Source organism: Podarcis melisellensis (genome assembly GCF_964234715.1).
Source record: "Podarcis melisellensis genome assembly, chromosome: 7".
Lineage (NCBI taxonomy): Eukaryota > Metazoa > Chordata > Lepidosauria > Squamata > Lacertidae > Podarcis > Podarcis melisellensis.
The window spans coordinates 57260118-57286213 of NC_138539.1; the positions used below are offsets into that span (position 1 = coordinate 57260118).

At 43.8% G+C, this 26096-nt stretch overlaps 1 protein-coding gene across 6 annotated transcripts in view; it reads left to right on the forward strand.

Annotated features, from left to right (window-relative positions):
* The window catches only part of KIAA0319, a 28906-nt gene extending 3688 nt beyond the window's left edge, over positions 1–25218 (forward strand). For 3 of the 6 annotated variants that reach the window (XM_081919238.1, XM_081919239.1, XM_081919240.1), the window contains exons 2-21: positions 295–459; positions 5061–5797; positions 6662–6854; positions 7991–8089; positions 9122–9219; positions 10209–10296; positions 11379–11471; positions 11576–11708; positions 13203–13431; positions 14469–14592; positions 15601–15733; positions 16555–16703; positions 17275–17426; positions 18096–18234; positions 20089–20248; positions 21927–22069; positions 22151–22273; positions 22411–22501; positions 23396–23487; positions 24563–25218. In XM_081919238.1, coding sequence (XP_081775364.1) covers positions 405–459; positions 5061–5797; positions 6662–6854; positions 7991–8089; positions 9122–9219; positions 10209–10296; positions 11379–11471; positions 11576–11708; positions 13203–13431; positions 14469–14592; positions 15601–15733; positions 16555–16703; positions 17275–17426; positions 18096–18234; positions 20089–20248; positions 21927–22069; positions 22151–22273; positions 22411–22501; positions 23396–23487; positions 24563–24741 — 3210 coding nt within the window. In that variant the 5' untranslated portion in view covers positions 295–404 and the 3' untranslated portion in view covers positions 24742–25218. Of the gene's footprint in view, positions 1–294; positions 460–2988; positions 3116–5060; positions 5798–6661; positions 6855–7990; positions 8090–9121; positions 9220–10208; positions 10297–11378; positions 11472–11575; positions 11709–13202; positions 13432–14468; positions 14593–15600; positions 15734–16554; positions 16704–17274; positions 17427–18095; positions 18235–20088; positions 20249–21926; positions 22070–22150; positions 22274–22410; positions 22502–23395; positions 23488–24562 lie in introns of those variants that run through there. The other 3 variants (XM_081919242.1, XM_081919241.1, XM_081919243.1) reach the window with 3 other exon arrangements.
* The last annotated feature ends 878 nt before the right edge of the window (positions 25219–26096 follow it).

Genomic DNA, 26096 nt, shown 5'->3' on the forward strand with positions numbered 1-26096 from the left:
GGTGTGGCAGTGCCCAAATTGTCCATCTTCCCCTGGGTAGGGAACAACTAAGTAAGATCCCAGATTTGGATGCTGCATCAAGCCAAGTTAATTGTGGCTCCCTGGTTTCTTTCTCTCATTCCCAACAGGGGAGGAAGAGAGTACGAGTTGTACAGTAAACCATGGCTAGGCAGCAATTTTTCCTAGCCTTTTCTGTTTTTTTGTCACTGCAATGAGGTAATGCTTGCACACTATTATTTGCTTGCTAATTAATGTTCATCACAACATGTGTCCCTCCCCTTTGCTCCCCTACAGGCTCCCAGCTGGATATTGGACAGAACTGGCAGAAACGAAGGGTGTTTTTAAATGCAAAGTCTTTAAATTGCTCCCTGAAACTGAGGTTGATCTTGCCTGTTGAAGGAAGAATGGCTCTTGCGCTAGAACTAGGAGCCCTGTGCTTACTCTTGGGAATTCTAACAGGTAAGGCAAGACTCTTCGTGCTCATGCTGTATAAATATAATAATCCATTATTTTGCTTTTGAGGCCAGGAGAGAGAAGGTCTGCACACAACTCAGGTTCTCCACTGTGCACAGAACCTCAAAATAATTTCTGACTTGCAAAAGATTCCCAAATGGCTTATGAAGATTGTGATAGAAGTAATAGAAGTATCTTAGTGTCTTAGCACCAGCTGGAGAGTCTAAATGGATGTGCACCGTACAGTATAGACAGGTCACAGTTGCTTGAGCAGTTCAGTCCATACCTCACAGTAAACCGTGGTCTGAACCAAGGGTCATTGCTTGTGTTGCTCCTAACAAGCATTTGGTAAGCCAAGAAAACCGCTTGGAGGTTTTTTGTACAATCAAGCATTATTTAAATTTTATGAAACGAATAAAATAATAAGAACAAATATTTGCTTCACTTCATTGCTCGTTTGTGGCCAAACAACCCATGGCTCCTTGGTTCAGACACAGCATTAAGTCAAAAGTTGTGGTTTTCTGCTCTCTCTCACTTGTGCAGAGGAGTGAAGCATTCACAGGAAACCATTAACTTTGGTTTACCATGATGTGTGCATGCTATCATTGTAAACACTAAGCGGCCTGAATTTCTATTTCTTGTAAACCCTTTACAGACCATTTGTGCAGAATGCTGTTGAGGTTTTCCCTTTTTCAGAGCTTTATTTTTATTTGACTCGTTATTTTCCTTGCTCTCGTTTTGCCTCCCCCTAATTGCGAAATCTCCATCTAGAAACAGTGCTCTACTCTTCTTGAAGCAAATGATTTCTCCCTCCTCTCCAAAGGCTTCCCGTGTTTCAGAGAAGAGGAGGCGGCTGGGCACATCAGTAACATGAAAGTAACCCAGAGATAGAATTAAATCCTATTTATTATGTACAGGAGCTTAAAACCACATATAGCTTAACACTGGAGCCTTGGATGAATTTCTGACTTTTGCTTGGTGAAAGATTTTCATAAGCCCTGCCAAATGTTGCCAGAGTTAGTTAAGCCTTTTTCAGTATGTGGTTAAAAAAATTATTCCCTCGCCCACACCAGAGGTATAAATCTGTGAGTGATGATCGCGGCTAGTTCAAACTGATCTACAATTGTATGATTTTATGAGTAAGTGGTTTAGGGTTAAAAGTTTGTTTGTTCATACATTGGGAGTGTGGGGTGTTAGGGGAGGGGTAGCACCTCTTATGATGGACGCGGGTAGCGCTGTGGTCTAAACCACAGAGCCTAGGGCTTGCTGATCAGAAGATCGGTGGTTCAAATCCCTGCAATGGGGTGAGCTCTCATTGTTTGGTCCCAGCTCCTGCCCACCTAGCAGTTCAAAAGCACATCAAAATACAAGTAGATAAATAGGTACCACTCCAGTGGGAAAGTAAACGGCGTTTCCGTGCGCTGCTCTGGTTCGCCAGAAGCAGCTTAGTCATACTGGCCACATGACCCGGAAGCTGTCTGTGGACAAAGGCCGGCGGCTCCCTTGGCCTATAGAGCGAGATGAGCGCACAACCCCAGAGTCGTCTACGACTGGACCTAACGGTCAGGAGTACCTTTACCTTTTAGCACCTCTTATGGGGTACCACTTCAGCAGGGCTTGTCGCCTGGGCAGCCCAGGGCCTCTACACACACTGCCTAGGCTCTCTCCCCCCCCCCCCCCGCGGGAGATTACTTTGGTGCTGTTAACCTCACCTCCGGAGGTGCACTGAAATCTTCAGTATGTTGCTGACGTTTTCCTTTGTGATTGTGGGCCTGTGAACCATCCCAACACCTCTCATACTCTGGGAGCTGCTAACTAGACTTGCAATGTTAATGTCGTGAATGCTCAGTTAAAGTGTTCCTTAGTTTTCTGCCTCCATTCAGTAATCCACTTATTTTATTTTAAATTTATGTATCTTATTCCTAATATTCTGTCATCTACGTCAGTGATCATCAGCAATTTTCCACCATCAGTTAGTCCTCGACCATTCCCTGGGCTTCATGAAAATTGTTTCTTACACTTGTGTTAGAAAGGCTGTCATTTTGCATTTATATAGTTGCTGCAACTTCACGGACCGAATAATGTAGCTTGACAATGCAATTCTATACGCACCTAGTCAGAAGTAAACCCTGCTGAGTTTATTGGGGCTTGCACCATAAAGTGTACATAGAATTTCAGCCTTGACCACTGAAGTAAAGGCACAGGAAGGTATAGATTTAAAATTTCAGCCAAGTTACAGAATGCTGTCATTACACTGTGAGAATTTTTCTGACGCCTTCGCTTTAGCTGCAATCCTATTACATGCTTACCTCTGAGTAAGCCTCACTGAATTCAGTAGGGTTCACTTTTTGAGTAGACATAGTTTGCCCTGTTACTTTTGTTTGTCATGTGTCTTCTATACTGTTTCCCTGGCTTTTTTTTTAAATGGTTTTTATTTTTTCTAGTGTAGGACATGCTGAGGCCATTTGGTGATAGGGCAAGATATAAATACCTTAGATAAATAATACCGAACAGATTGTCCATGCTTTCCATACCGTCTGTAAAGCTGAAGCCAATTTGACTCACATTGTTGTTAATAAACTGGTGCCTATGTCCTGTTTCTGACATCTTGCTTTCATCCAGTTGTCTCTACCCACAAGGCCTAGAAAACAGCCATTTAAAGGTAATTACAGCTGAGAGCTAGATAGATGCATTTAAGTTCATAGTAACAGAGCCAAGCCCAATGCCTATTTTGGATAGAGAGGCCACTTGTATGTGGCTCAAAAAGATTCGGTGGAAGACACTTTTTAATAGATATCTGTTCACTTGCTGTACACATATTGAAAAGGGCGAAGGCTGTGTCAGATGTTCTGCTGACTCACTGACAATGAAATTAAAGTGACTGTGTAAAAATCATGGCATTTGCCATTATGTTTTTATTTTAAGACTGGGAAATTAGAGATGCCCCTCTTGCTTGGCTACCCACTATTGGAGGCAGGATGATGGGCTTGATGGATCTTTAGTTTGATTTGACAGGTCTCTTGTTACATTCACCATTAAGAAACTAATGGGATGAACTTAGCTAGGTGGAGATTAAAAATAAAATAAAATAAATAATAATATAATATAATATAAATCGGATAAGTGCATTTGACAGCATGAGTTTTGGCTTCTAAATGACCAGCAAACATATAAGTCGTATATGGATTACACCACCACTTCTGCAAGCCAGTTTACACCATGTTGTTCATACAGTTAAACTTACGCTGTCCCTCCCAAGAATACAGCAGAGTCAGATGATATGCTGAAGTGGCTTGTGCAGTGCTCAGCTCCCGGCTTCCTTATAGTCCTTATTCATACAGTTTTGCATCTTTATCCTTATCCATCCCCTCACTTCAGACTTCCACTGTTTTCGGTTTGAACTACTGTCCCATCTACATGCATGCAGGAGCAGCATGGGCGTAGCCAGGATTTTTATTGGAGGGGGCAGGACTTTTGTTAAGGGGGCCAGAACCGATGTGATTGGTCAGTTAGTTAAGTATTTCTGTTGTTTTACTTGATCTAAGGGGGGCAGCTGCCCCTCCCTGACCCCCTTGGCTATGCCCATGATGAACAGAGTGGAATCCACTTCCTTGCTGGTAACAGGGGTGGGGTTTTTTTTTTGTGTGTGTGTGTATGAAAACAACCACATTTGCAAGCCATACCTGCAAGGCCAACTGTGAGAGTTTATCCCCTCATAATCCTCACCTGGCTGGGAACATTAGCAGTGATTGGCTGGAAAGGACCGTCCAATGGGCCCCATCTGTGTGGTTGTTTCATTGAGTTCCTTCATGCCCATGCGGCGTGGGATTGCAACATAAAATGCTGTAGGCGCATTTTGGCAAGGCTTGAGATGCCTTATGCGACTTGATTCTGAGGGAGAGCTCAGCAGCAAAAATAACAACTGACAAAGTATAATTGGGGGGAACAGACTGGGGGGGGGATCAAGGTCTTAAAACACCATCGCCACATCGTTTACTGTTAATTAGTCATTTGTGTACTGTCTGAATTGGTTCTTCAGCAGGATCCCAGAAATACAGTAGTTTGCTGAAAGCAGAGGATGGCTCTTTCCCTTGTAGAAGTGCCTAACCCTGATTCTCCGCAAACCAGATGCTCTCTTTTTCAGTGACTCAGCAGGCTGTATTGCCTAGTAAGCTTCTTTGTGTGCTACCCCTATTTCAGTGGCAGCTTAAAAAAAAAGACCTTTCATTGTACCTCTCTCCAAAATAAGTGAAATGGATGCAGTGATATGTCACTTCAAAAAATAGGGGGATCAGGCTCTAGTTGGAAAACCATCTTTTGCTCTCTGCTGGACAAGAGCTGTGATTTATTCCCCCCCCCCCCTTCTTAGGCTAGTTTGGAAGGAAGGTGCAGTCAAAGAAGGGATCTGATTCTTGTTACTTTTAATTGAGTTTTTAATTATTTGAGTGACGATTCAAGTGATTCCTTGTTGATAAAGTGACTACTCTCTAGGCTACATTAAATCAATATAAATTAATGAAGCTTTTTATTTTTATGAGAATGCATTGTAAGGGGAAGGACTTTTCGGTGCTCCTGCTCTCTTGTGATATGAGTACCTATCATTTCAGGGTGTTTCTGCGAACAGTGCAGAGAAGGCGCCAAGTATTCGGATGCAATAATATCTCCTAATTTAGAAACCATGAAGATTATGCGGGTCCCCCATGCTGTGTCGGTGTCAGACTGCACGGCAGCCTGTTGCGATCTTTCCGACTGCGACTTGTCCTGGATGTTTGAACGGCACTGCTACATCGTCAGTTGCCAACGTAAAGGGAACTGCGAGCCCAAGAAGATGGAGAAGGTGAAGTCCTCTTTGACTTTTGTGCTAAGGCCTCCCCAGAGGCCCTCTGCACCGCTGGGGTACGGGCAGGTCCTCCGCCCAATGGCGCTGCAGGGAGACCCATCAGACGAAGTCAGCAGCCTGAAGGAGCTGTCCTTCCTCAGTCGGGAGGAGAGCCCAGACTACCCAGATGAATATGGAGATACGGAGCAGAACCCCTTTCGGTGGAGCCTCAAGCCTGAAGAGAAGGAGGATGTGAACTATGCTGACTGGAGTTTGTTGGTGGCAACTGAGAATGGCTTCAATTCTTCAGGGCTCGGTGATGGAGACAAACATGTTGACCTGGTCAGAAGTAAAGAGGAAAGAGGTCCTTTGGAGACTCCTACAGGTGCAAATGAATCCGAGGGAAATCATGTCACCGAACGTCCTGGAGAGTTGCCAGAGATCATGTTGGGCATGATGGAGAAATCGGCAAATGAATTAGGTTTTCAACCGCCTGATGAAACCAACAGCACTTGGCAGGAAGAGGTATGTTACCAGTATTTCATTTTTTGAAATAGCATTGGAGTAACATAGAAATCTGCAAATAAAATAGTTTGGTTTGCCTCCAAACTAGATTTTTTTTCTGAATTCTTTGGTGGGAACCCATGTCTGTTAAGATGGAATAAAATTGATAAAAGGCTTGCGCTGCTGGTGGAATTTTGGCCTAATCTTTGTATGGGGCAGTTAAATTCTTGCTCATGTAACCGGGAGTTGATTTTAAGAAACGGTCCTTAGTTAATGCGGAAAATTAGCAGTAGTCTTTGTTGTTTGTGAAAGCTGAAAAGCCTAGATTAGTGCTGATTACTCCTAGATTAAGTTAGGAAAGCCTAGATTAATTTAAATACACTTCCTTTCCCCCCACTTGCATTGCATATCTTATGGGCAACTCAGACAAATAAGATTTCATTGTGCTAGTTGTACGGAAGGACAGGAAATTTAATAAGCATTTTGCTTTGTGCGCATTCATCTCTCACTTTACTGTTGGTCTCCTATATAGCTATGAGGGTGCCTGGTGATGTACTGCTTTCACTGCTTGTAGATGGAATTATTTTGCAGAATTTGCATAGGTGTGTGTTTATCTCCAGCGGTCCCATCCTGTTTTTTTGTTCAGTTTTCATAGCAGAGCTAGATAAATCCCAGTCATCTATTTGCCCAGGTACTTAAGTATTTGATGCTGGGACTTGGGAATGTACAATGTTTCTCATCCCATATGTCACTGGTAAATGCGATTGATTCTAGCTGTATCGTAATTTTGCACTTTTACTTCCAATACAGTGTTTACGATGTGTGTCATGATGTGAGAGGGGACATATACACAATAATTATATATTCCTGCAATTCATCTTGTAGGTTCTAACAACTTCCCATACTCCTTCTTCATCAGACACCCTGGGGTTTCTCTCCACCACTGCAACACAAACTCAGACATCAGACCTGCGAAATCTTATGCAGGATGATGCCACATCCCTTCCCACTGGTCCTGTTTCCACCCAAGCTACTGCCACAGATCAAGTATCGGCTCCCACTTCTGCAACCAAAGATGGTAATGTAAATTCTTTTGAGAATAAGGCTTCAATCCTAACTGCATGTAACTGGGAGTAAACCCCACTGAATTCAATAGGAGTTACCGTGCTTTTCCGTGTTGTAACATGCCCCAATGTATAAGAAGCCACCTCTTTTTTGGGACTCCAAATTGAGAAAATGGGGGGGGGGGAATTGCCCAAACTTGTTGAGCTTTTTTTGGGCGGGGTGCCAAAAATAAAAAATCGCACACCCACGGGACCAACACAGCCGATCACACGCACATCAACGAAGCGACCAATCATCTTATCGCTCACTGACAGCAAATGTCAATCACCCACCCAATTGCCGCAGCAGCCAATATCCTGCGGAACTTGACACAACAATCAATCACCCGCCAAAACACCACTGACAGTCTCCGGCTCATAGCAGCCACCAATCGCCCGTCCAACCTCATCATTATCCATGTAATAATAATAATATTTTTTTTATTATTTATATCCCGCCCTCCCCAGCCAAAGCCGGGCTCAGGGCGGCTAACAACAATAAAATAGTGCAACATTCTAAAAACATTTCATTGTAAAAATTAATTAAAATCAAATTGATGGCAACCATAAGCTTAAGTTCTGTAAAGATTGCCAAAGGAAGGAGTGGGGAGACAACCCCACTTTTTATGCTTAATTTTTCAAGAAAAAATATAGTCTTATACAAGGAAAAATACGGTACTTCAGAGTGGATGTATCTAGGACTGCACTGAAATTAGAAGTGCTAACTTCTCAAACTGTTGCTTGAATCAGGCTTGTAAAAAGCTACTTAGCTGCTTGTATGTGGTGAGGAAGAGAAGAATCTTTTAACGCAGGGAGAAATCCTCATACTGAATAAATTTTCTGCTTAATGCTTCATCAAATAAAATGCATTATTATTATTATTATTTTATTATTAAGTTTAAGCTTCAGAGGGGAAGATTCATCAAGTCTTGATGAGAAAACAACTGTCCCAAACCAATGTTATTAATATACTTAGAAACATAGAACTGTAGAGTTGCAATTGCATGCTTTGCCAACTGAGCTATCCCAACTGTTTCAGCAATAGAAAATTCTTGCTATGCTTTCCTCAATACATTGTTTTAAAATAACTTTTTTAAAAAATTATACGCAGTAAAGGAACTCCTGGTGTCGGCTGGAGATAATCTACAAGTAACTTTACCAGAAAACGACGTTGAATTGCATGCATCTGTAGTCACGCCATTCATTCCAGGTGAGTTCTTAATGCAAGTGGGATGGAGGAGAAAAGCACCAAGTTGCTTGTCTTATGCTAGAAACCATGTAGAGACTATCGACAAAAATCTGAATAAACTATGGTTTGCCCAAACCAGTTTCCTTCCACATTCATTTGAAATGGAAAACTATAGTTTGTTGCAAAGTGAAACCCCTTATTTCTTCCTCTTGCAAATGAAGGGGTGGTACATGCGTGTGAATTCAAGCATGGTTCGCTTGCTTTGTTTAAGCTGGGCCAAATATTCTCTCGTAAGATTCTAAATTATTCAGATATTAAATGTGCAACATCAGTAAATGTATGCAAAATTGGAAATCTGCATGAACGTTGTTGGCTGGCACAGCTAATGTTGAGTATCAACTTTGTGTTTGACACCAACTTTTAATTGTGAAAAAGGTAAATAAGGTTTAATAGCTTTATGTAAGCTCAGGGAGAACAAATGAGGGAAGTAAGGATAGAAGTTTTTTCAGAGACAAAGTCATTTTAAACTGATGGGAAAAGTTAGATTATTGCACAGTATGAAAGTCAGAAATTCTACCAGTAATTCACACATATTAGCTGGCTTATGAGGTGTGGCCATTCATACTGATTATGTATAAAAACTTCGCTTGTTGATCAGTTTGGCTAGTTCAATATTTAGGAAATAGGGAGAGTTGCCAGTGATTATGCATGCACCACAATTCTTCCATAACTGGTCCCAGTTCAGATACTAATGCAATCTTCACATGATGTAGGATTGCCATTTCATTTCTTCATTTCACTGTACCCCATGCTGATGTTCATTTGTGCGGAGGACTTTCTCATGCAATTTCTACCCTTCCAAGTAGAAGGGAAAATAAATTGTGTGAGCAGACCATCACTGTAAAATGTTCCGCTTATACCTGAAGTGGTGGAAGGCAGTGGGGCCTTACGTTTCTCTGCCCCGTGAAAGCTTGGCGAACATCAGAGCCAGGATCAGGTCTCTCTTTCGAAGAAGAACCATAACCAGTTGCCGTGCTGCTTCCTCCTTTTCAGAATCGGCCTATAGTTATGAGTGGAGCTTGATGAGTCACCCTGATGGTTACAATGGTGAAATGGAGGGCAAGCACACGCCAACGCTGAAACTTTCTCAAGTAAGTGATCTGCTCCTTAGAGAGACTTGACTAGTGTTTACTGCAGGGTGTGGCAAAATGCACACTCAGCTACTCTGGGTAATGGCTTTAGATATGCTTTGCTGTAAGGCAGTCGTGTCAGTTACAAGTTGCCGTTCTCAATGGGCCTATTTCTCTCCAGATTAGGGTGGTGTTCCTGGTGGCTGGCACCAAGTGAGATTCCTGAAAATATACCTGTAGGCACCTTAAAAACTTTGTTCTGTTCTAGTCCTGGTGTCAGGAGCCAAAGCCAGGAGTAGGTCAGTAATAAAACACCTGGTGCCCGTTAAGTTAACTCTTTATTCAGAGATACCAAAACAGTGCAGGCCTAGTGATCCCAGTAACTCTTCCCAGTAGGTCTTGCACCAAAGTGGCAGTTGCAAGGACCAAAGGTCTTCACACTGCTAAGGCTCCTTCCATGGTTCCTTCCCCTTGTCTCTCTTTTCTTTGCCCTCTTCATTTCTCTGCGTGTTCTGGGAGAGGAGCTTGTCACAGCAGAAGGGGGAGATTCCCTGGCTTCTTCAGCAGCCTGCCTGGTCTCTGTCTCCTGGCCTGCCTCCTCTCCTGCTTTTGATTCTCGACTGCTCTCTACCCCAGCCTCTTCCTGCTCACTAAACCCTGTTGCCTGAGCAACTCTTATACGTAGGCAGTTCAGGAATATGGTAGACTATCTTACTGGATGCGCTTCCAGTCTCTGCAAGATTTTCTTGTTTCTGCTCAGCTCATACCCGGTGCTACCTGTATATATATTACGTTTTCCTTTATTTCAGCCTTCTGGGAGGCACAGCTACAATGTTCTGAGTTGCTCCCCACCACCCCTAAGTTGTTTTGGGTGGTAGCAGAGATGCTTCTTCATGATGATAATTAAGCTCTGGGTTTGATGCACACTCAGACTTCTTGCATTTTTTGTTATTGTGCCATGTGAAGTCCTATGTGTTACCGGAGATACATTAAAAAACCCTCTGTTGCAGCTGCCAGTAGGTGCCTATGTCTTCAAAGTGACTGTTTCTGCTGAAAATGCATTTGGAGAAGGATTTGTCAATGTCACTGTCCAACCAGGTAAATCAGTTTTTCAGACAGTTAAAACTAATATCCTCCTCTCGCTATACCTGCATGCCAGTTTGATGAATGGTTCTTTTAATCAGTTCTGAATTTCATCAGAGAGTGAACATCTGTAAAACTTTTACATTTTTATATCGCATTTGTGTAACATTCCTGCTTTGCCTTTAGAGGGAACCACAGGGTGGTAAATGTTCAAGTGCATCCAGCCTTGTAATTTCCTGCTCTTCTGATTTTATTTGTGGCGCAGTTACCCTAGATGAGCACTTGATTTGCACATTCTATGTTAGTGTCTCCCCTCCCCTCTTCTTGCTGCAAGTTCAGGATCTACAGTACAGCATTTGGGGGCAAGAAGGTGGAAAAGGGACTCTAGTTGCCCATGCAAATAGTTTTGTATTGAGCACGGGGTATGACTTGCCCGCTTGCATGGGCCTTTTGGTTTCTGCACCCATCTCCCTCCCTTCATTTTGGAGCCATTTAGTATAAAATATGATGAGGTACAGATGTATGTAAGCCTCTGTTGTGGTGTACTTCTCATATCCAACAGAATAGGATATTGAAATATTTCTTATTCCATGTTTATCTGACATTTCCTCTAAGGAGTTTGTGGTGGCATACCTGGTTCTCCTTGTCCTCATTTGATCTTTAGTCACAACAACCTTGCGAGGTAGAGTTAGGCTAGGGGACTGTGACTGGCCCAAGGCCCACCCAGTCATCTTCTTGGCTGAGTTGGGGGAACTGGACTCTGGTCTTTTCCAGCTTAAGAATTTAAGAAGCCTGGGATTTGGGGGATTTTTTTGGTTGTCCCCTGCAACCGCAAGCCAGGCACAATTTATCCAGTTTGGGATTGTACCAGAAGGTGGTTTGCTAAATCATAATTTACAAGGATCGGTTTTTCTATTGGTTATGACTTAATTTTTTTTTTTAACCTACTGCTTTTGTATTAACTGTTTAATCTTGTTCAGCAACTAGTGAATGCTTTTTGGTTGTGGAATAAGCACAAAGCTATCTCAGGCTGATCGAGTTGTGCAGGATGGCCTTATTTAATTAAGCATGGGGTTCTGTTTCTCCCCTTCCTGCAGCTGTCAGAATAAATCAGCCGCCTGTTGCTATCGTATCTCCAAAAGCCCAGGAAATTTCTTTCCCTACAACTTCTGCTTTCATTGATGGGAATCGTAAGTACCAGGCAGCAACTGTGGCTTTGCAGTGTAATTAGAATTGCTCACAGGGATACCAGCTTATTAATTTATGATTCCGCGGCATTTCCCTTCCAACACAGAAAGTACTGATGATACTGAAATAGCCAGTTACCACTGGGAAGAAATTGAAGGTCCCCCTAGAGAAAAGAAGGCATCAGCTGATACACCATTTTTACATCTGTCTAACCTCGTGCCTGGCAATTACACTTTCAGGTGAGAGGCCTACATTTTTGCGTTTGGCTCCTCAGTCCACAACTCGGGGATGGACAAGTCAGAGGCAAAGGCAACCAAAGTTCTTTGTTTAAGTTAGTTAGTTAGTTAGTTAGTATAATGCCCTTCACCCGAAGATCACAGGGTGGTTCACAACATAAAAATAGAAAACGAGAACACAAAATGCGTAATAATAAAGAACAAACCAATAATCCCCCTCCCACAAACACATTTAAAAGGCCATAGAATGTTAATCAGCCAAAGGCGTGGTTACGGAGAAAAGTTTTGGTCTGGCCCATAAATATGTGTAATGAAGGTGCCAGGTGAGTCTCCCTGGGGAGAGCATTCCACAAACGGAGACCACCACAGAAAAGGCCTGTTCTCGGGTTGCCACCTCTGGACCTCTCATGGAGGAGGCACATGAGGAAGGGCCTCAGAGGATGATCACAGGGTCTGAGTTGGTTCCTATGGAGAGAAGCGGTCCTTGAGGTATTGCACTCCTGAGCCATAATGATCAAGGGGGTGGTGTGACCTCCCCCATGAGGAACGTTTGCAGCATTTGAGACTTTAGTTTAGAGAAAACATAAAAGGTAACAAGATAAAAGTCGGTAAGGTTATACATGACACGGAGAAAGTAGAAAGAGAGAAGTTGCTTCTCCTCCCATGACCCTAAAACTTGTGGACACCCAACAAAGCTGAATAGTGGAAGATTTCAGGGCAGATGGAAGGAAAGTACTTCATCGCACAGTCTGTGTTTAAACTATGGAACCTGCTTCCACAGCAGGCAGTGAGAGGATTGGATAAATTCATGGAGGAGAGGGCTATTGATGGCTATTAGCCATGATGACTGGTTCTGAATAGCAGTTACTGAAAACCACAGGAAGGGAGAGTCTTGTTCTTGTTGTGCTCGAATCCTGCTTGGTGGTTTCCTACAGGCAACTGTTCAGCCACTGTGAGAACAGGATGCTGTACTAGATGGGCTATTGGTCTGATCCAATGGACCTCTCCTATGCCTGACATCGTATATGACCTCAGACATGGAAAAGGTGGGTGTGGTTTGCCTCCAGCCTGGCAGGCCAATCTCGAAGGCCTGATGGACCTAGGGTTGCCATATTTCAGAAAGTGAAAATCTGAACACAATAGTTATTAGACTTTTCTTTTTTTGCAAAGTTGTTGAGCCCCCCCCCCAAAGAAGTTATTGAGCTATTTCTAAGGAAATTTGCCAAAATCTGGACTTCCTACATGGGTAGTCATACGTCCATATTTCCCCGGATATTTCACCAATTTCCTCCTGGACACTGCTTTTGACTGATGTATTCCAGCTATGTCCGGGAAATTCCAGACGTATGGCCACCCTAGATGGACCTAATTAGGTCCATGGTCTCTGGATTCTGCACTCCTGAGGTAGAAGGAATCAGTGCATCTGAATTTTGAGAATGGGAGAAAAACACATTCAATATCATTAATTATTCACATATCTTTTCTCTTCCTTTTTAGGTTAACAGTGGTTGACTCCAGTGGAGCAGCTAACTCTACAGAAGCCTCACTGAGAGTCCATCAAAAAGTGGATTTCCCTCCTGTTGCCAATGCAGGGCCAAATCAGGAAATCAGTTTGCCTCGCAACTCCGTCACAGTGAATGGAAATCAGAGCAGTGATGATTATGAGATAGTCAGCTATGAGTGGTCCCTGAGCCCGAAAAGTCGAGGCAAAGTGGTAGCAATGCAGGTAAATGGAGACCATCTTGCCTCATTTAATAATATCCACACACCCCCGCCCCCCGAATCCAGTAGCTTTCAGATCAGGAGTTTTGTGGTGTTTGGTGAAAACAGGCAAAAAAAGCCTGGTTGCCCTTTGTATTGTGCAGGAAATGGTGAACATTACCTTGAAACACTTAGTCTCTTCTATTTTTGCCCTGGCTAGGAAGACACCTGGACACCATACTTAGAGTGGACTGTAAAGTATTGCATGGGACTTTAAAAATTAGTCATTTCAGTGGGTCTACTGCGACAAGTCTGGATCCGATCATCTGTGTTTAGGCACACCATTGCAAAGGAGCAATAGTGAGTTTTGGACGTGGTGACCACACTTAATGTCACAGATGTTGAACTGGTGCATTCAAAGTTCTGCAGAATATTGTAAGCCTATTCAGGTGGTTGTGAAATATTGGTAGAATATTTCTGTATAATGCAGAGGTTTTCAACCTTTTTGGGTCTACTTGACCAACTACATTCTTTCTGTGGCACCCCTGTGGGGCTCATGAGCCCAGCTATGTCACCCCTTGCCTGCAGAGCTGGCAGCCCCTCACCCCTTTTTGAACCCTACCTTGTGGAGTGTTCCCTCAGCCTCCTCTCTTCTTCCCTCTCCTTGGGAGTCCTCTGGGCAACCACAGCTGCTGCCTCTGGTCTTTGAGGTGCCCCCCTGCCTCAAAGAGAGGTGCCTCCTTCCACTGCCCCATAGGGGCATGGGAAGCACCCCCTGGCCAGCCCCAGAGACACCATTTGCCTGGGAAGCTTGTAGCCAAGGCTGCTGCAACAAACAGCCGCAGAAGCCTTTGGGAGGCAGAGATGCAAGAGGGCATCAGAGGAGGGAGGGAAGGGAAGAGGCCAGTGTTCTCGCGGCACCCCTGACCATCATTCAAGGCACCCCAGGGTGCCACGGCACGCTGGTTGAAAAGCACTGGTATAATGATTCGTTACAATAATAGAAAGCTTTGTACTATTAACATTTGCCTCATTATTTCCCTCCCACACCTCATTACCCAGGGGGTGAGGAGTCCCTACCTCCAGTTATCGTCAATGCAAGAAGGCGAATACACGTTTCAGCTGACTGTTACTGATTCTGCTGAACAGCAGTCTACAGCTGAAGTCACGGTGATTGTCCATCCCGGTAGGCAGATTTATAGTATATTTGACTTAACAGAACATCCTTCAGCTGGCTGGCTGTTGAACCTCTATGTACACGAGCTAACAAATCTAAATCTGACCTTTCATAGTAAGTGGAAGGAGAAGGAGGAAAGACTGCTTGCCTGCCAGGCAGCCTCCGTTATTTAGGAATGTGCTGAGCACAGAGGCCAGGCAATAATAGGAGCTGAACGCACAAATGCCCCACCCACTCCATAGGGCTGAAGGGCTTCGTCAGTTAGCATGATATTTTTTAGGTTAAACCTAGTTCATACTGGCATTCAGCATCTGCAATACGTTGCCCAAGTATTGCTGTTGCTGATTCATATCTCGTTGAGTAACCCATGGAAAACCCATAAGACTGCATCTTTGCCATCAAAGGTTGCTTCCAAGTAGTGGCATGGCAGATGAAAGGATTGAGCCTTGCGACTGCTTTTTCTGGACCACCAGAAGGAGGTTGCTTGTCCCTCCTGGAACACATGGCCGCCAGGCCAATTTCTGTCCTTGGTGTGAAATAGAACTTGAACCCTCTAGTACTGTTCACAGCAGATTACTGTGAGGATGTTAGAATTCCTGCTCCATGATTGCAGTCATGGGATTTTTGTCTATCACATGACGGTATATGTTTTGACTCCACAGAGTGGGAAGTGACGGAGACAGGATGTTTGTGTTACTGTGTTCTGTGAAGTGGGACTATTGTCCTTTGTTCTTTCTCTTTGCTGTCTGATGCTAGAGAGAGAGGGAGCCATGTTGCAGGGCTGTGTGTGTGTTTACTCCTCTGTTTACTAGGAGAGGGCACGCTTGATACTTAGGCATGCTCTTTGCATTGCTTTCTCATCCAGGATGAGAGGTGGATTAAGTGATATTCCAAGTCACTCCTGGTACCATTAATACAATAGCCCTTTAATGTTTGGGGGAGAGGATAACCCTTGTCAGTTACAGACTAGAAAACACAGACTGTATTTTGAGCAATTTTTGCTTTGTTTCACTGCAGAAAAGAATAGCCCCCCCACAGCTGTGGCTGGGCCAGATAAGGAGCTGACATTTCCTGTCCAGAGCACCGTTCTTGATGGAAGCATGAGCACTGATGACTTAGGCATTGTTTACTATCACTGGGAGAATATCAGGTATTTTGTAAGAGTGGAGGAATGTATCTGGTGGGGCCAAACTAGTGTCTCTTACCACATTACACCGAAGCAACTTAAAAGCTTGGGGTGGATTGGAGCCATTTAGGCTTACTGCTAGTTTCTGCATGAACCAAACAAAGTCCCAAGTTTATATACATCAATATTGTTCATGCCAAATCCTGTTTTGTTTATTTTGTAAAATGCTTATAATTGTCCACTATTTTTGCTGCATTCACATAGCCAGAGGAAGAATGTGGTAGATTAATGAGAACTTTCATAATTCAGTTGAAGATGAATGTACTTTTCTCAGGGATTACCATTTGATCTCTGAGGCATCCCTGTACATATCACAGATATCTCAAAGCCACTCAGATTTCTGAACTGAGTTTTGAGGCCTCTTAGGTAAAGTTTCTGGCTGAATCTGAAAAACCTGCAAGCCTTGGCCTTTTTTAAACCACCATCCATTATGTAAGTTTTCAAGGAGGCTTGCAAGTGAATTTCAGGCCCTCAAGTGAATATCAGTTTAAAGAGGTAAAATGCCAAATTCTACCTGCTACAGATGGAATGTTGACACTGTTTAAACCCGTTTGACGAGCTAACCCGAAGAAGTGGAATGATTTGCATTTCTCACCAGTTTCAGTAGCTAGTGTGGAAAGTTGCTATTGGCTCTCTTATTGAGCATAAAGAAGTATTCTCTTGAAGCTTCAAAAATGTTCCTGCCACCACCCCTAGAACTCGCTCTGTTTACTAAAATAGCACTTTTTGTTTAAACTGAGTTGAATCTGGTTCCTGGGTTCCTCTTTCTTTTTCCTCCGTTGCAGTGGGCCAACCTCTGTGCAAATGGAAGACACTGATAGCGCAGTTGCAACCGTCACAGGCCTGCATGTTGGAACCTACCATTTCAGACTGACCGTCAAAGACATCCAAGGACTAAGCAGCACAGCCACAATCTCTGTGACTGTCAAGGAAGGTAAGACTCACTGCCCCATTTGCATTTGATTGGAGGTTTATTGGCTCCTCTCCCAACAAGGAAGTTGAGTGCAAAGCAGCTCACAACAAGAAACAGAGCATTTGAAAACAGCATAGAGCAGTTCTGTTAATATCACAATATAGTCCTATGAAAAATATTAAAACATCAGAAAAGCAACCAAGTATTTTGGTAAATGAATGATTTCAGTGTGGATTTTGAGCCCTGCCAAGTTCTGAGATTCTTCTTCATCTGAGCAAGGCATTTGGGATACTGTACCAGGCAGAGGGCCTTCTCGGTGGTGCCACCCGTCCTGTGGAACGCCCTCCCATCAGATGTCAAGGAAATAAACAACTATCTGACTTTTAGAAGACATCTGAAGGCAGCCCTGCTTAGGGAAGTTTCCCCCCTTGTTTTTAATCTGTTGGGAGCCACTCAGAGTGGCTGGGGAAACCCAATCGGATGGGTGGGGTATAAATATATTCTTATTCTTATTATTTCCATTCCTATTCTTTTATTTCCTGTTCAACTCTTCAAAACAAATCTCTTCCTCTCTTACAATTTTATTGTTTAGAAAGCAACCGCCCACCCCAGGCTCATGCAGGGGGCAAGCACATCCTCGTTCTGCCCAATAACTCCATTGCTTTGGATGGTTCGCAATCTACTGATGACCAAGGGATTGTGTCTTACCTCTGGATTCGGGATGGCCAGAGCCCAGCAGCTGGGGTAAGTATTTTAATATTTTAATGAAGCCATATTGAATGTATTTTTTTGTACTCTTTGCTTGCATTGCTGCCATGTAACAGTATGGTACACTGGATCGAAATTGGACTTGCATGGAGCAGCCTTGGGCAAGCCGATCTGAGTCTCAGCTTTGCAGTCTTAAAATAGGAGTAGAAGAAACCAAACCCATGGGTTTGAAGATGCACTCTTTGGCTGTAGGAAGGGTGGGAAAGATGTTGGCAGACTCTACCGCCCATCAACCCCAGCCATTGCAGCCAATGCTCATAGATGGTAGGAGCTGCAGTCTAACAACACGTGAAAAGCCACAGGCTCCCAACCCCTGACCTTACAGGGGTACCTCGAGTTAAGAACTTAATTCGTTCTTAACCTGAAGTACCACTTTAGCTAATGGGGCCTCCCGCTGCCGCCACGCGATTTCTGTTCTCATCCTGAAGCAAAGTTCTTAACCTGAGGTACTATTTCTGGGTTAGCAGAGTCTGTAACCTGAAGTGTCTGTAACCTGAAGTATCTGTAACCCGAAGTACCACTGTACTTTATTAACATGGCTGTTCTAGGCCAATTTGTGGTGGGTAGTTGTAATATCTTGGGCAAATTTTGTCTTGCCTTTGAGTGAATATTAATCTGAAGCAGTGTTGACTTCTCCGTTTGCAGGATGTGATACATGGATCAGATCATGAGGCCATCCTGCAGCTGACCAACCTCGTAGAAGGGAGTTACTCTTTTCACTTGAAAGTCACCGATGGCAAAGGAGAGTCAGACATCGACATGGCTACTGTAGAAGTGCGGCCTGGTATGAGGACGTTTATAGCATGTTGTCCCTCCCAGATCTGTCTTATTCTCCTATAAGCAGCGCACAGCAAAGATCTTGTCAGGCCAGGTGACCCATTCACATGCAAAACCTTGGCTGGGTAGCTCAGTGGCAGATTTCCCATTGATGCTAAAAGATTGTTGTGGTTTGATTCCATTGCAGTTCAAGGTAGGGGCCTAAAGCAGATATGAAGTACAGTCCTTTCAGAAGTCTTGATTCATTTCCTGGATTCTCCAATCATGGATGGAGTGATGATATTGCTTGAAACCCACTTTGAAAGAGGTACAGTGGTGCCTCGCAAGACGGAATTAATTCGTTCCGCAAGTCTTTTCATCTTGCGAGTTTTTCGTCTTGCGAAGCACGGTTTCCCATAGGAATGCATTAAAAATCAATTAATGCGTTCCTATGGAAACCGCCTTCAGACCAGGTCCGGGGACAGTCTGTCCCCCGACCTCTTCTGAAGGCCGGCGGGGGGCGAAAGTCTTTGCTTCCCCCCCGCCTGCCTTCCCGGGAGAGCGGAGAAACACAGTGCTGCGTTTCTCCGCTCTCCCAGGAAGGCAGGCAGGGGGGAGCAAAGACTTTTGCGCCCCGCCAGCCTTCAGAAGAGGTCCAGGACCTCTTCTGAAGGCGGGCAGGGGGCAAAAGTCTTTGCTCCCCCCCGCCTGCCTTCAAAAGCCATCCGGGATAGCGGGAAGCGCTTCCCTGCTATCCCGGACTGCTTTTAAAATGCTGGCGGTGGGGAGCAAAGCCTTTCGGCTCCCACCGGCCTTCCTGGACCTCTTCTGAAGGCCGGAGGGGGGGGGAAAGGCTTTGCTCCCCACCGCTAGCATTTAAAAGAGGTCCCCGGAGATTTCCCTATGGGCTTTCTTCTTGCGAAGCAAGCCCATAGGGAAATTTGTTTTGCGAAGCGCCTCCAAAACGGAAAACCCTTTTGTCTAGCGGGTTTTTCGTCTTGCGAGGCGTTCGTCTTGCGGGGCACCACCGTAGCTCTATAGGCAGCTTATAGATCAAATCAAGGCCTTCAAACCTGTCCCACTCTGCAGCCAAAACTTTGTTTCCTCCTCTTATTGCCATAGCCGGCACACTTCTTTGGGGGCTCTCTGATCCTTACCACCATGTTTTCTTCATGAGAGCATACACGGCCTGTATGGTAATGCAATAAAGGACCCTGATGAGGTGGCCATCGTTTTGAGCCAAATTCTACCCTATGTTGTGGCTAGATGAAAGCTTCTATTTGTTGGTTAGCTGCTTTTAATCAAGGTGCATCCCGACATGCTAATAGTGTGCAGGTAGAAAAGAGAAGCACAATGTCAATGTAAGCCCGGCCTCATGGAGACCCGCCTTGTTTTGCCTGCTCAACAAATCTATGAAAAAGTGGCCTCAGATTCCATAAGCAATAACATGGATTACTTTTCATGCTGTGTCCTCACATACCTGTAAATACTGATTTGGATAGTCATGATGCCTTTCATTTTAGTATCTTGCTGGTCCCTTGTTTTCTGGGTTTTTTATACTCCATTTCCTTTCTACTCTTCTGCTTAGCTGCTAAATTTTGCTAACCTTTATAAATGAATCCACCTGCATTTTCTGATGGCATGGGTGACAAATCGGAGGGAGATGGGGAATGACATAGTTCCCTCTGAAATTCATGTGCTTCATTTGAGAATATAACTTTGTATTCAGCCCACGATAAATATCTCCTTGGAACCTGCATGTTCCCTGTTTGTTATTGCCGACTGGAATTTGTAGTAAATACTAATTTTGAAACCTGACATCCACATGTCAAGGCAACATTTGCCATGCTCCTGCTGAAAAGCATTATTTTTGCATTCACAGATCCTAAGAAAAATGGACTTGTGGAACTGATCCTGCAAGTTGGAGTTGGCCAACTGACTGAACAACAGAAAGACATGCTTGTGCGGCAGCTAGCAATGCTCCTGAACGTCTTGGATTCCGATATTAAAGTTCAGAAGATACACGCTTATTCTGATATCAGGTACAGAGATACCAAAAATAGATGTAACCCAAAATACTACAGACCAATAAGCTTTGTTTCAGTGGCAAGCAATATGTAGAGGAGGTATAAAAAAAATTGGGCTGACTCACTGACACAAGCAGGGATGCGAGAAGGTATAATTTTCCATTCCGCTGTGTATTTTTCACATGCAGCATTGCCCCACTGCAGTTCATCTTCTGCCAAAAACAACGCTACCCAACGCACTGTAATTACATCAGTTACATTGTTGTTACGTTATGAAAATAACTTCATAGGAATGCTGCAGAACGATTGCCGACAGGAGTGCTCAGAGACCTGCACTGGCTGTTGGTTTGCTAATGGGCCAAGTTCAAGGTGCCACTATTAGCATATAAAGTCCTTAACAACTTAGGACTAGTTTGCCTACAAGGCTGCCTTTCCCCACATGTGCTCACTTGACCACTTCGATCGGTGGAATATGCACTACTGCAGATGTACATAATACTTGCAACAAGCAAGTTGCAAGAACTTGATTGTTTTAGTGTGGCAGGACCTGCATGTTGGCTCTCCCTGTCTACTGAGACCAAGCAGGCACCTTCACTGAACTGTTTTTGGCGCTTGCTAAAAACATTCTTGTTTAGACAAGGCTCCTTGGATGTTCAGAAAGTTGAGGTAATTTTAATCTGTTTCAGTATTTTAGCTTCTGTTTCCTTTTAAGTATGGTTGCGAGTTGTTCTCGATTTTATTGTTTTATCTTTTCGTAAACTGCTTTGAGGGCTCCCTGCCCACAGTCAAGCGGTGTATAAATTTTGCGAAACAAAATTATTCCACCCCATTCATTTCCGTGCACAGGAAACACAATGCAAAGGGTGGGGGGTTGTCTCAATTATGTATTGTTTGCACACTGAAAGCGACAACAGTGAATACTGACTGCATTTGCTGTATTGATTTCTATTCCAGAAATGGGACTAAGCAAACATTGGCAATTCCCACTCTTGTTTTTCTTTTCACTTCAATTCTCTGACATCCCTCGCATCTAGTGACCTTAATCCAACACTGAGCAAACCATATTTGCCCTTAAAGTTTACCAAGTCAAGATACCAAGTTGATAGTTCACGATGAGAACAGAATGCTGGACTAGATGGTCTTTGGCCTCATCCAGCAGGGATGTTTTTATGTTGTTATTTTTTTTTTAAATTAACATGCATGAATGCTTTGGGATATGTAAACACCATTGCTCTGTAGTTAAACTTGAGAAGGTTGCCCACTTTGTAGAAGATGCACGCTGTGTTACGGCCTGTAATTTCAAACAGCTAAGTCGGCAGCTGATGTCTGCGTTTCCAATTGAGAAATAAAATTAAAATCACCGACCATCACTCCCTGTCGCACAATCAGGGTCTGACTTGCATGGGGAGCCTGTGTGTGTGTGTGTGTGTGCAGGAGACTCTTTGCTTCAGAAGTTTGCCCTTGAGCACACAGAGGGCTGTAAAAATGGGGAAGGCACCGGGTTGAAGTGGGCAGGGCTTGGCAGCACCATTTGTCCTTGGGACTGCCATTACATAAGTGAACCGAATCCCGGAATAGGGGCTATGCAAAGGCCAAATCAAAGTCTGATTGTGACAATATTTCTTAAATTGAAAAGCCAGCCCATTTGAATGCTATAGTCTGGTTATTTACAATATATACATCCTCTCTTCAGCACAGCTGTTGTGTTCTATGTTCAGAATGGCCATCCTTTTAAAGTGATGAAAGCGGCAGATGTTGCACAGATGCTACGCTTGCAGCTCTTGAAGGAGAAGCCGGACTTCTTGCTTTTCAAAGTGCTTCGCGTTGACACGGCTGGTATGTAGTATTCGCGTTATGCTGCAGAACAATACAATGCAATAATAATAATAATAATTTTGATGGTTTTTGCTGCTATAGGTTGCCTCTTAAAGTGCTCCGGACATGGACATTGCGACCCTATCACGAAGCGCTGCATTTGCTATCAACTGTGGATGGAAAATTTGATACAGAGGTATCTTAACAGCGGAGAGAGTAATTGCGGTGAGTTGAGAGGAAACGGGTGAAGTGTTTCAGGCAGGGACGCTGAATAGAGTAGATCTGTGATGTTGCCATATTGAATGGATAAGTGCATTAATGGTTCCTCTAATAACTTTGAACATTCTACTTCCACCTTCTAGAGTGGAGTATACTTTATGTAACGGCATCAGCTTTCATTTTGATTGTGCTGATGGCGGGGTTCGTTTGGCTCTGCATCTGCTGTTGCAAAAGGTAAATGATTTCTAATGAAGCTCGATATGAACATCCCTTAGTTCTGTAGTCACCAAAATAGAGTAGAAACTTCGTTTGTACTCAGAAGCATCTACTGATAGGTTTGGGAGAATATTTGCCCTTTAACCACCCTGTGAGTTTGGCAAGTGGCTAATGGGAATTAAGGGGTGTCCAATTAATCTGAGGTGAGGCAACCATAAGAGATATGTGGCTGCCCATAGCATAATGGTGTAGACGCAGCTCCCATGTAATAAATTATCTGTGTTAACAACCACCTGTACAGGTCGAAAACAGTTTTTCAACCATGCCTGTATAACGCCTTTGGTTTTGGTTGCTTGCAAACGGTCTTCTCCACGTGGAGCTCCACCAAGGGGTCATGTCTGTGGGTGGCTACACTGTTGAAGGGACCCCAAGTATGACAGCATGAATGGTGCTGAAATGAAGAGGCACGCATCAGGGGTGGTGCACCCTTTCAGCCTAAGGGTCACGTTTCCTTCCAGTCAACCTTCTGAGGGAAGGTGGGAACATGGCAGAGGCGGGTAGGCAAGAGGCAGAAATGGGTTAAGCAACGAAAGTCCATGTTTTCTATTCCCACACACTCACTCATCCCTCTCTATTCTCCATCCAGGTGAACAAGAAGCAGGATCAGAGTTCAAGGAAATATTCTAGTCAGGCATAAACACTCAAGCAGGGTACCAAAAAATAAAATAAAATGGTGAGGGGAGTGGGGTATGGCTGGGAAGTGGGTATGGCCTAGGAAAAATCATGAGGCCTAGTATTTCATCCTTGGTTTACATGATGTTTGTGGCTGGGGTGCTTCCTAAGGAAATATCCCGGGGGGGGGGGAATGGGTACTTGGTTTCCCAGCTTTAAGTGGCATATTTCATCTTTTAGCAGAAAGAGGACTAAAATAAGAAAGAAAACAAAATACACAATTTTGGATAATATAGATGATCAGGAGAGAATGGAGCTCAGGCCTAAATACGGTATGTTTCTTCCCCCCTTTTTCTTTTCATGTCTTCCAACCTTTGCTACAATTTGTATGTGACTTTCTGTTTCTTGTGCTATTAATACAGACTTTTATTTCGCATCTGGCGCTTTCACATTTTAAGGCAGGATAGCATCTGATGGAGCGGGCCGTCTCCAAAAAAAGTCCCGGCCATGTTAAATCTCCCAAGTTGCAATAGCACTTGCATTTCCCTGCCAAGGAACCAAAAAAAATCACCATGTATTTATTTTCAATTATTTCTTCCCCACCTTTCTGCAACAAAAGCATGCTGTTTCCTTTTGTTTGGATTCTGCTGCAACTGAAGTTGGTCTGAACTGGTTGTGGTTCAGGCCAATAAATATTGCCGTCAACATGCTCATCAGAGGTGAATGGCAGCTACTGCTTGCGTCCCAAGGACAGGCAGTTGTGTTCCTTGATAATGGGTATCACAGGGCATGTGTGTGGTAGTACAAAGTCACTGATTTAATCAGTGCAAGGATTTATCAGTGCAACAGAACGCTCCCCTCTCTAAAACTGCTCTGAGAGTTTCCTCAACCCTCTGGAGTAGATTTGGGAACGGTACAGGGCACGTGTGGAAGTCCCTTGTGCTCGTCTAGCAGTGATGTCAGTAGGCTTATTTACATGTCACCTAGAACATTGCATGGAAAGGAGAGCCAGTGTGGTGTAGTGGTTAAGAGCGGTAGACTCGTAATCTGGTGAACCGGGTTTGCGTCTCCGCTCCTCCACATGCAGCTGCTGGGTGACCTTGGGGCAGTCACACTTCTCTCACTTCTGTTGTGGGGGAGGAAGGGAAAGGAGAATGTTAGCCGCTTTGAGACTCCTTCGGGTAGTGATAAAGCGGGATATCAAATCCAAACTCTTCTTCTTTAGAAAGAGTTAGCGCTCCATGTTCATGTTGGATTGCTTGTGGTGGTGTGGCTCTGGGTGATGGTTTATGGTAGTAAGACGTAACATTACTTCCTCAACTGGACGTTGCGGATGAGATAACAGAGATCAAATAGGAAGCAGACATTGCAAAGAATCTTCTGCTTCCCGTCTCCTCCCTGTCTCAGGTATAAAGCACAGAAGCACAGAACACAATTCCAGCCTGATGGTTTCAGAGTCAGAGTTTGACAGTGACCAGGACACCATCTTCAGCAGAGAGAAGGTTGAAAGAGAGAACCCAAGGAATGCCATGAATGGTTCCATGAAGAATGGTGTCTCCTTCAGCTACAGCTCAAAGAACAGATAAACGAAGAGGCTGCAGTGGAAGGACACATGCTAAAGCTATGCTCCTCCTCCTTCACCACCCCCTCCCAAACTATACTGGTGGGAGACGGGATGATAAACTTCCAGCATAGTAGAAAAGGAAATGGACGTGGTGGACTTTCCCCTTCATTTCTTTAACCAATAATGTATTTCAACTCGCCACATGGGTTAGGTGAAAGGGTTTTCAAGTCTAAAAATGGGTGGAGATGGTTTCCATATAAAAGGTTATTGCTCAAGACTGTTACATTACAAGGAGCACATAGGAAAGCTACCTTATATTGTTGTTTCCTTTAGAAAACAGTGGCTATGCATCTGTACAAAGACACACAAGTATGCAAATGTACCTTGAGTTATTAAAAAGAAAAGCAGTGTGCGGCTATAGCCTCCATCTCCTTCCGGTCACTTTTAGTTTAACAAATAAGAGGGTTGATGAAAAGGGGTTTTTGTGACATCATTTTTTCAAAGGACTCAAGGCATTTTCTGAAGCAACCTAACTGCAGTAAAGGACGTTAGTATTTGGATAGTAGACTTCCTGTCTGGCAAGCCCAAGTTGCTGGAAGAAAGGAAAGATCCGAGTAAAATTTCAAGCCTGGTGCTACCTCCTTCTTGTGAATGGATGCCACACTTGGGAGAAGGTTCTATACTTGGGAGAAATTGCCACCAAATTGACCCTCTTCTGTCTATTTTGCTGAAGAAAGGCTTGCAAAATCATTCCATGTTCTTTGAAAACTGCAGCTTTTGTTGGTACAGTACATTGATTTAATAACCGGTCCTGGAAGTTTTAACTCCTTTTCTTCATTTGCCTTGTGAAGTGCTGAGAGTAAATCAGATGTGCTCAACTCCATTGACTGTGGCATTCTGTGTAGTGAAAGTGTGGGCCAGAAATCACCTAGTCTTAATATCTAACAATGCTCATAAAACATGTTTACTGAACAAAAACCAATTGTCATCGGGTTTCTGTGTGTGCATCAGCACTCCCTTCATGATAAACACGAAGATAAGCACAAATTTGAAAAAAAAGGTTTAAATTTCATGCTAGGGGCTTAACCGAAATGTTGCTGTAAACAAAGAAGAATGGGCTAAACAGAAGTTTTAAGGCACTGTGATGATTTTTACCTCTAGAGAGTAAAGTGTCATGTGTCTCAAGTATTGAACAATTAGCAATTCAACTGTTCTTTACCTGAAGTCACACAAAGCAAACATATATTACACCTGTGTAACCAATTTTTCTCAATATACAGTTCAGCTTTAGGAACCTTGGTTTTGTGTCTTCTAGAAGTTGTCTGTGCAACTTGAGGGCTTGCATATCCTTTCACCAGCAGAAGTTGGTCCAATGAA